Raw genomic sequence first — 10,432 nt, 5'->3', positions numbered from 1 at the left:
ATGTTCATCAGCTCAGGCAATTACAGGTCCGAGAATCTGTGTCAATACTAATGGAACAAATGCTCACTGGATCCATATCAAAATATCACTTTCACATAGAACATTCTATTCACTCAGGGAGTCGTTGACTTTTAAAGCATCATACCAGTGACTTTTCATACCAATTTTGCATAGCTCAGTTTTTCCAAGGAGGGGTCCAAGGTCACAAGTATGATTCACTGTTATCTTTGGATTTTCAGTAAGGCGTGGTATTCTTGATGTTATATAATAAGCCTCTAAAATTTACACAGCTTTTATTTATTGTTGAAATATACGTGGCTGGGATAGAAATTCGAGCAAATGTCAAAGAGTATAACCAATAACAGGATTACATATAAGAAAGAAGTAAGGGATTAAATTGTCTAATGATTGTGAACAACGATTAAAAGTACCTGATGTTATAAATTTTTTAACCAATGAAAATCTATTTGCCATTTGAAAGAATACTACGTCTTATGAAAGTCTAAAGATGACAGAGAATTGTACTGCTTGGTTTAGTATGTACATAAATCTGCAATGTCCATAAGAACACACACACTCACCACTAGATCCTCCATGAAAATTTCAATCAAGAAGCATCCTATAGAAATTATACTATGGAAAGGAGAAAAAAATTATAAGTGCTGAAAAAAAAATATTGTGTAAGGGTGATTTTGTCAGGTCGGTCAGAGTACATAAAACAAATCTTTTTTTATTGTTTGACTTACGTAACCATTTTAATGATGAACTCTTTCAGATATTAATTTATCTGACCTTATTCATTTTAAAGATACATGTATATAAATTGCTCAAACATGTCACCATTGAACGTGTTCATATTTTACCAATTAAATGACATAGTTCTAGAAATGATGCTCTCAATGTCATTCTAGTCATCAACTATAGAGCTTGGTGTTAAGAATGTATTAAACGAATTTGAATTATGTACGGAAAACCTTGATCATTCAGTGTCCCTAGCTTAAGAATGGGATCTCTGCCTTCCAAGGACACGATCACCTATAAGCACAGTTTTCACAATGAACTTTTTGTCTGTGAACTTTGGGGAAATTAACTTGGTAGGATAGCTACAGATTGTTATAGTTAGTTTTAAATTCTCTGAATTCTAAAACTTTAATGTAACACAGTAATTAAAGAAAATAAATATTACAAAGTGGAAACACTGAACATATTCATCTCCGCTTACATAGATTTTATCTATTTGTATATTATATGGATAAAAACATGAAAGACAACGTTGCACCTTACTTAGACAGGCCCAAGCATTTCCTGTAATTAGAAACCAGACGTTAAAAATATGTGGCAAACAAATCACTTATTTGTATCTATGAATGGCGAAAAATGTATTACATAGATACAAAAAGTAGTAAAACGTGCCACTTCTCTAAATTTTTAATCAAATAAATTGCATCCAAACGACCAATGTTGAAACTGAAAGTATTTTCTTCTTTCACTTCCGTCATAACGTCACATATGCGCATGAACGGTTTATAGAATATTCTGAAAATTGAACCCGATTACTATTATGCTTGTGAATCGTGAAAACGAATTTCTGGCCGTCTATGCATTAAATATTCAACTTATGATTTAAACCATACTTATTACTGTTCTATTATCGATAGTTTTAAATATTTAAAGCGATTTTTAGACCCAAATCCTAAAAGTATAGATGTTGAAAAGATTTTTAAGGTCTTCCGTTTCCAACGGAAGACCTTCTACTGATTCTGTTGGTAAAGATTATTATTCTTTTTTTTCTTCTGCTTCCTAGACCGCAACTTTGAGGCCTCATATCTCGCTCATTTCTCAACGGATTTCGCTCAAATTTTCAGACGTTATAGACGTTAATAAACTCTATCAGAATAATGTCTAAAATTTCAAAAAGCCACTTCCGGTTTTGAGTTATTTCCCTTTAAAGGAAAATTTATAGGCTTTCGTTTCCAGACAAAGGCTCAGAGACGGCTAAAGGTGGAGCAGAAATTCTACTGATTTTAGATAATAGAAGGATTGAAGTTGTGCACATCGGTTTTTGTTTTTCGATTTCTGTATTCAAAATGGCGCTATATAGGGGTCAAAAATAAGAACGCTTAAAATAACCAAAAATTACTCATATTTTTCTTTTTATCTTCTAAACTAAAAATATTTTGTTAAAATATATAGAACATAATTTGTGTAGAATTAGAAGATCTTTCAAATGATATGTCAAAAAAAGGGCTGACCCCTAAATTAAGGGACCTAAAGGGGCCAAAAGTTTTTTCCAGATATTTCAAAAAGTATTGAGAATTTGTTATGCATCAAAGAAGCAAAGTTGTTCAAAATATCAAGCTTTATCTAATGGGGTCGTCAAAATACGTCTGGCGACGTCACTTCCGGTCAAACCGGAAGTATTCAGAAAATGCATATTTTTGCCGTTTTTGACAGGTTTTTGGGTAACATGTCTCACTAGAAGCTTAAATATTAATTTTCCGTCCGTCGTCGTCACTTCCAGTCAAACCGGAAGTACCAAAGAATGGCTTAATTTTGCTATACTTAACATAGATTTGGAGGATTAACCCATTTTTGGACTTCATTACTCTTTTTTTTTAAATAAAAGTTACTTCCGGTCAAAAAGGACGGAAGACCTACTCGTTGCTTTGCAACGAGCTCGGCTCTAGTTCAAATAATCATTTTTCAGCAAATTTGGATTAAAATGTGAAATTTTCTTGTCTGATGCCCGCTGCCCCACTTAATTTTTTTTGCCATATAAGTGAGAGACTGATGAAAAATAACGTGTTAATTTAAAAAAAAAACCTGTAGTTAAAATATCAAACAGCAATTTATTTTTACTAGTAATGAAGTTTATGATTTTGAGCTAAATATGTTTAAATTGCCCTAGAAAGTAATATTAAGTGGATCAGCAGATTAAAAAAATAGTTAAACCGTTAAACAAGCATATCTTCGCTATAATTCATATGTTTAAAATTTTCTTTTGCTTTTAATTTTAGAAAGCAAGCATAAATATCTTAATTACTGCATTTTCGTAATTTCAAGAGACTATGTCTATTTTTAGTAACAATCCTTTCAACAGGAGGCCCGGTTGACCCCAAAATTTACACAGATCTTGAAAGCACAAGTACTCAGTTAAGATTCTGAGAAGTAAAGGCACAAATTAAACAATCGTTTTTTCCGTTTCAAGCTTTATCTTATTTGCGTCTGCGGTAAGTTTTTGTTAATAGTAAAACAGTTTATTTCTTATTTTTTAGAGAAGTTACAAACAATTGCTATGGCGGCCTCCCCTTACGCCTCTACAGAGGAGACGACAAATGCCTGTAGAGCCTGTCGACTTCTCCTTGGTCCGTGTACTGATCAACTGAGGGATGTATTACTTCACCATGTACGACCGTCAACATTCCCAAACATCATTAAACAAAAGATAAGTAATCTTCCCCGTCTGACAGCACCACAATTAAATTTAGTATTACCTAGAGGGAGCACTTATGCAGGAAACTACAATGATATGGATATTCCTTTATTGTACACACTTCTCAGAAATATTTGTAACATACCACCACACAGTAAAGGCTGGAGAAATGATCCAGACCCTACCGACAGATCTCTCTCAGCCAACATTGAGAGGACCCGTATTGCTAGAAATCAGTGTGTACATTCCTCTAGTCCTGTTCTCTCCAATGCTGATTTTAATACAGTATATGGTCCACCGTCAGATCAGCAGTTGTGGACTTTGATTCTTTTCTGAACAACGGAAATCAGTATGAAAGAGAGGTGGATTTTCTGAGGCATGAGACAATGGACCCTGTCCGTGATCGTCATTACATAGAAGAACTGAGGAAACAAACTGAAGAAGATGCAGCAACAAGAGAAATCGTTCATGGCCTGAAAAGTAATTAAATATCTATTAGAACACAGATAAAATCTGTACACATATTTTGCGATACGAAACTGTAAAATTTAAATGAAATCTAGTATTCCAATGTAATCAAAAGCATGGAGCATAAATTCCTGTCCACACATACTTACTCTAACATAATTGTTAACCGTATGCCTGATCAAACCGACAGCCCTTGATGGGTGTGAAACACGTTCAAAGGAAGAAATTTAAGTTTGGGGGTGCTTATTTTTCTTTGAAAATCGTTCTTGCTCTCCGTGTTACCAGGGATCAGACTTTTTAATAACATGTTTATGACACGAACAGGAGCAATATTATCAATCACTACTATCCTTCTCAAGTTTTTCTATTGTAAAACTTATTTTATTGGAATTAAGATTACGATACCTGAGAAATAAATTACAGGACAAACGTAAAGTATAATTATGATTTTTACAATAAATTTACGATTTGTAACCTTTAAACTGTGTCATGAATTTAAGTCCAGATAAAATTAAAGCTCATTGCAAAATAAAAATTGTCCGGATCCGAGAATTAGTCTAACGCACAGTCAACTGTAGAATTGTCCCCCTTTATCTAAGAATATTCAATTGTACGGACATTTATTTAATTTATAAAAATTTCTGAATTTTTTTCCAGACGACGTCTCAAGTTTTAAAAATGCTGTCATTCCTCCACATGTAAAAGGTAGTATTATATTTGGGTAATATTTAAAATGAAATCAGATTAATTCATTCAAAACAATAAACATATTTTTTGCAATACAGAAAAAAACAAACTTTAATAGTCCTAAATTGAATCAAAACTATTATAACCTTGTGCTTGAATTATTTTCTTATATTTATTAACTTTATATCCTAACAGGTTTAACAATTACAAGCTATCATTGCTATTTATCCAACTTCAAATTTCTATACTACAGTCTTAAACTGATATTTCTTTATTTTATTAAATTAGAAAAATCATAACCTATACCTTAAGAAAAATAATGAAATCCCCTAATTTTAATATTTAATCGTCTGACTTATTGTTTTTTTACGACTAGACTGGAAAAAGGTATTTAGAGATATCTGATTAGAAGGAAGATAACTTAAAAATCATTCCAACATGCCTATGATCCAGTGTTTGAATTGCCAATAAATAAATGTTGAAAGCCTTATAGACACTCAGTTGTCACATTTAAAAATGCAAACTGTTTTCACTTGTAGCTATTCATAAAGGTGATGTCAAACAGTGGAGAGAAGATGACAAGTGCTTCTATGAATCTCACAACTTTTCGTCTATGCCAGAAAAAGTAAAGAAACACGCTTATGTTACGTTTGTTGGAGTCCCCGGATCTGGAAAAACGGCAACTGCTCGTCACATCGCCCTCATGTTACAACAAGAAGGATATGAGATTGTACCCATCAAAGAGATCAGAAAGATAGAGGACTGCTGTGATCCTAACAATCCACAGGTTTTTGTTATTGATGATGTGGTTGGTGTCTTTGGACTTCAGACCACGAAACTTAATCTTTTGAAGGATTATGAAAAAAGAATTATGAATCCTGTAATGTCAAAATCAAAAACTCTCATGACATGTAGAGAAGCAGTGTATAGAGAATCATTAGCATCCAGTTCATTTTTACAGATGAAAATAATGTTTTGTTACATAGTGAATCTAATGCTTTAACTAATACTGACAAAATGTGCTTACTGAACACGTACAGCATCGATGTAGATCTGTTGTCTAACGAAAATCTGATATCGGCATCAAAAATGTTTCCGTATCTCTGCAAACTGTTTTCAACTAAAAAGAAGTTTCAGCTTTATGGGCCTGCATTTTTTGAAAACCCAGTTCCATGTATTTTAGTTGAACTTAATGAAATGAAACAAGAAAACAAAATTCAATATGCTTGCTTGGTTTTATGCGTAATGAATGAAAACAGAATTTCAGGGAAAATCTTGAAAACAGAAAAAGAAACTGAAAATTTCCGTGAAATGAAACTAAGTGTTTTAGAGCAATGTAAAGTCAGTATTTATACTGATGATTTTAAATTTGTTGATGCTTTGTCAGAAATGGAAGGGACATACACAAAACTTTGTGGTAATGAGTATAGTTTTGTTCATGATTCAATGTTTGAAATTGTTGCGCATCATTTTGGTTCCAAGTTTCCAGAAGTCATCTTAAAATTCATGAGTAGTGATTTTATTGCTAACAATGTAAAGATTCGGGAATTTCTAACTCAGAAGATTGACGATAGAGAAAAGCAAGTGGATGAAAATACTGTGGTCAGTGAAGAAAGTGAACAAGAGGAAAACACTGTTGAAGGCAGTACTGAAGAGAATACTGGCGTAGACTCATTCCATCTCTGTATAAGACCAGAAGAAAAACACTTTCCATTTCTAGCAGAGCGGCTATACAGGGATACAGAAGATATGGAACTGTGTGATGTATTTATGAACAACGTTTTAAAAGATTCAAAGGTGTATCAGGCTTTTGAGAAAGTATTAGAGACAAAGTCTGATACTAAATTGGAAACTTTATTTCTCTCAGTGCAGAAAGATGTAACAAAGATATTAGGTAAGGTTTCCAAGTACCTTAACTTCGAGTGGGGCAGACAGGAGGTTTTGATGAATCTGAGATGGGAAAGAACTGGACATACATACAAACTGAGGGTTATCAGTTGGGTAATTTATCATGGACACCATCGGATTCTACAATATATTTTGAATCGAATGAAAATCAAAGAAACAAGGAACATTGCAGATAATGAAATTAGAGAAGAATACCGTTTACTTTTACTCGCTTGTTACAGTGGTAATTTAGTCACCGTTAAAACATTGATGAAATATATAAATAAAAATTCACTAAAATTGATTCTAGGACCTCAATTTGTCTCTTTTAGTGATACACCATTTTTAGCAGCATGTAAAGGTGGAAATATAGGTATAGTGAAGGAATTGTTAGTAGCTGGGGCAGATATTAATTTTCATGGTGTTAATTCTGCACCCCTGATAGTGGCATGTAAATTTGGCCACAAGGAAGTAGTGAAAGAGTTGATACAGGTCGGAGCTGATGTCAATGTTGAAGTCGATAAGGATACACCCATGACAGCAGCATGTATGGGTGGACATGAAAGTATCGTGAAGGAACTGATAAAAACAAAGGCTAAAGTTAATCAAACAGGTGGAGTTCATACACCGCTTTCGTATGCATGTAGTATGGAAAACCTAAAAATAATAAAAGATTTGTTAAAGGCTGGGGCCAATGTCAATCTTGGTTCAGTAGATATACCACGGACAGCAGCATGTAAGAGTGAACAAAAAAGTCTTGAAATAGAGCCACTAAAGGGCGGAGCTGAAGTGAGTCCTTTTATCACGCCATTAATAGAAGCATGTCACTATGGGTATATACCTGTAGTTCAACAACTGCTAGAGGCCGGGGCTGATGTCAATCTAAAGTGTAAATATGGTGCACCACTGATAGCAGCTTGCAGATGTGGACATCTGGGTATAGTTAAGAAACTGCTAGAGGCAGGGGCTGATGTTAATATACAGGATTTAAATGGTCAAACACCTCTATATACAATAGTTTTATATAATACTGAGACTCACATACCAGTTAAATTGATGGTTAGTAGTTATGGGGCAGATCCGACAATCTGTGATACGGAAGGGATTTCAGCATTTTATTTAGCCTTAATCGAAAACAAACTTCAAGTTGTGAAGCAATTGCTTGAGGCCGACAACAAACTTCGGTTGAATAGACTGAAGTTGCATTTTTTCGACTGTTGTGCAAACATAAGAAATAGCGACATTTCTTTAGATAGTAAAGATGATGTGGTGGTTCAAAAAAGAGGTGTATTTCGTATTAAGAAATCAGGATTTATGTTCAAGGCAATCATTGATAGCAAATGTGAAGTACTGAAACGTCTGTTAGATCTAGGTCTGGATGTTAATCAATGGATACAATTGCATGATGAGGATAAATCATATTTTGACGTGAAACCTCTTCTGTTTACACTGATTGATGAAAGATTGAAATTGCTAAAAGATGTGAAAGGTGTATTAGAGATGGTAACACTTCTCCTGGAGGCGGGGGCGGATGTCAGTGAAGTACAAAGAATATCTTCCTCTGTCAGTCCTCTGGAGTTACTCTTTTAAGCGGTATGGATGGAACGATGATTACAAGAATTTACGTATAAAATATGCATTGCACAAAGAAGGTTTTTCTATTCTAGAGAGAATACAAAGAATCCTGAATGACATGAGATGGGAAAAAGAACTCATTGACGCATTGAATATAGAAGAAGTGAATGAGTGTAAAAAAGTGTTAGATGAATCAAAAAAGCATGTAAGGCGATACTCTCTGTGATATTTTTTTTTCGATAACATGATAGTGTTGTACTAAAAAGTGCAAATTTCGTCTATTACTGTATTACTAACACAATTTACAGCGTTCATTTAACTAATATCATGTATGGTTTTCATAACAATAAATCAAGATATGATTACTGTAAATTTCTAATTCTTTTTTTTTACCTCATTTATTTTAATATGAAGTTGAGAATCACTTCGATGGAGATTTTCATAATGATTACGTTGTTAAAGTAATTTTAAGAGTAGAAGTCATAAAGTTTAATTGCAAAACATTACTTTTTTTTACTTTAGCAACAGTATAGTAATATAGCCTTCAGTGTAAGTTGTCATTCGTCTAACAATTTATGTTATGTGTATGTTGCTCAGCAGGAAAAGTGCAATTGTATTATCAAATTTCTGCGAATGTAAAATGAATTTCCATAATACATGTGTGACAGTGCATCTTGAACATAACTTCTCAACGTATCTTAATTTGGAATTTAGTTTTCAGACAGTGTGTGTGTGTATGTGTGAGGATGTGTGTGTGTGTGTGTGTGTGTGTGACATTTTTTATCCAAAAGGAGACATATTATTAGCAGCCAATCCATATTTTTTATATTTGAAACACTATTAAATTGACCACGCAACTCAAACCCTCTGATAATATCTTTAATTACGTTATACACTGGACCCTCATTTATCTGGACGCTTTGGTTCCCGGTCGCTTTGGTTGTCCAGATATGTGAAGCATCCGGATATCTGAAGGTCCACTGTATATGCGATTGGATGTTTTGTAGGGCCCTGTTAGAGATCCATATTACACTATGCACATGTAGATTAAATGCAATTCATAATCATATCAAAGATTTATCTTCTATTGCATATACGGCTTTATTCAATCCAGAATCTTGTTAGAAAATTAAATTTGAATATTATGTGTACAGTGTATTAATTTTAATAGCTTTACAAGGAGATTCATTTAAACTTTAAGTATCTTTGAATGTAATACGTTATCTTGTCAAGGGATTAATGATATATCTAATGTATTGTTTCATGTAAACAGGAGTATTTTCAGAGATTCATTCAATTTTGTGTGTATATTTTAATATTATTAATAGACCTCTAGGGAGTTTTATATACAAGGTCCTCCGTGAGCTGTTTTATTGTGTTGCTCCCGACAAAGAAAAGATTCAAATTTTATGAGTGTGACACAGTAAAAATTTTTCGACACAGTAAGATATGTGATAATCTAGTGTCTTTGAAATTACAAATCGTTGGCAAATCTTGTACACCAATTACAAATCAATAGACAAAATATATTCGAATGCTTTCAAATTGTTTGAATAAATATTTTGTGTTTGACGTCGGTTCTATCATATTAAACCATAATTATATGATTGGATGTCCCGTTCATTGATCTATCTTAGCATCCACTACAAGTATAAAGGCATGAGCTGTAGACTATGTTATTTTTACTCTCTTTCTCTCTCTCTCTCTCTCTCTCTCTCTCTCTCTCTCTCTTTCTATCTACCTCCCTCTCTGTCGTTCAATAAAATACAATTACATGGTTATCTATGTATTGATAAATATACATGTTCAATAAAAAAAATTATACACTGTAAATTTGATAGTTTTAGATCTCTGGAGACCTGGGAAGGTACAAGTAATTCAAGATTGTTATTTTGTGTTTATTCTTTGAACGTCTTTGTTTGTTTAATAAAGTATAGGATATACCGGTAGGTGTTCCCCATAATTTTAAAATCAGAACTACAATAGATTTATAATTTAATTCTGAATTAATTTTTATAAATTGTTCCTTGACTTTGAACTGACAGATTTGTACACAATATTCCTACAGGCTGTACCTGTCATCATTATACATTGGATTAAATACATTTCAAATAAAAATGTGTTTTGTAATTGCTGTATACAGGGTCATTTTCACTCTGTCTGTTCGAGATTATCTTAATGAGGTAAATCATACTTCAAAAAGGTTACTGTATACAGGGTTATTTTCGCCCCGTGTTATTTTCGCCCTTTCATATTTAGAAACAAGTTTGCCCCGTTTTAAATTCGCCCAGAAAGATTTTTTGTTTAAGATATTATACTGTTTACTTTGAATTCATTTTTTAAATTCGCCCACTTCTGACGAGGGCGATATTGGGCAAAAAT

General features: G+C 33.2%; 1 protein-coding gene across 1 annotated transcript; it reads left to right on the top strand.

Moving 5' to 3' along the window:
* The first annotated feature begins 3,818 nt into the window (after positions 1 to 3,818).
* LOC134250823 (uncharacterized) lies at positions 3,819 to 8,257 on the top strand. The gene is given in 4 exon segments (XM_062733165.1): positions 3,819 to 3,913; positions 4,559 to 4,606; positions 5,128 to 5,541; positions 5,544 to 8,257. Coding segments are annotated over 4 exon segments (3,078 nt in total). The 5' UTR covers position 3,819; the 3' UTR covers positions 8,066 to 8,257.
* The last annotated feature ends 2,175 nt before the right edge of the window (positions 8,258 to 10,432 follow it).

The sequence above is a fragment of the Saccostrea cucullata genome, unplaced genomic scaffold (genome assembly GCF_032062105.1).
Source record: "Saccostrea cucullata isolate Sc308-1 unplaced genomic scaffold, CSIRO_AGI_Scuc_v1 ctg1754, whole genome shotgun sequence".
In the NCBI taxonomy this organism is placed as follows: Eukaryota; Metazoa; Mollusca; class Bivalvia; order Ostreida; family Ostreidae; genus Saccostrea; species Saccostrea cuccullata.
Note: the sequence above shows the minus strand (reverse complement) of the source record. Positions and strands in the feature narration are given on the sequence as shown.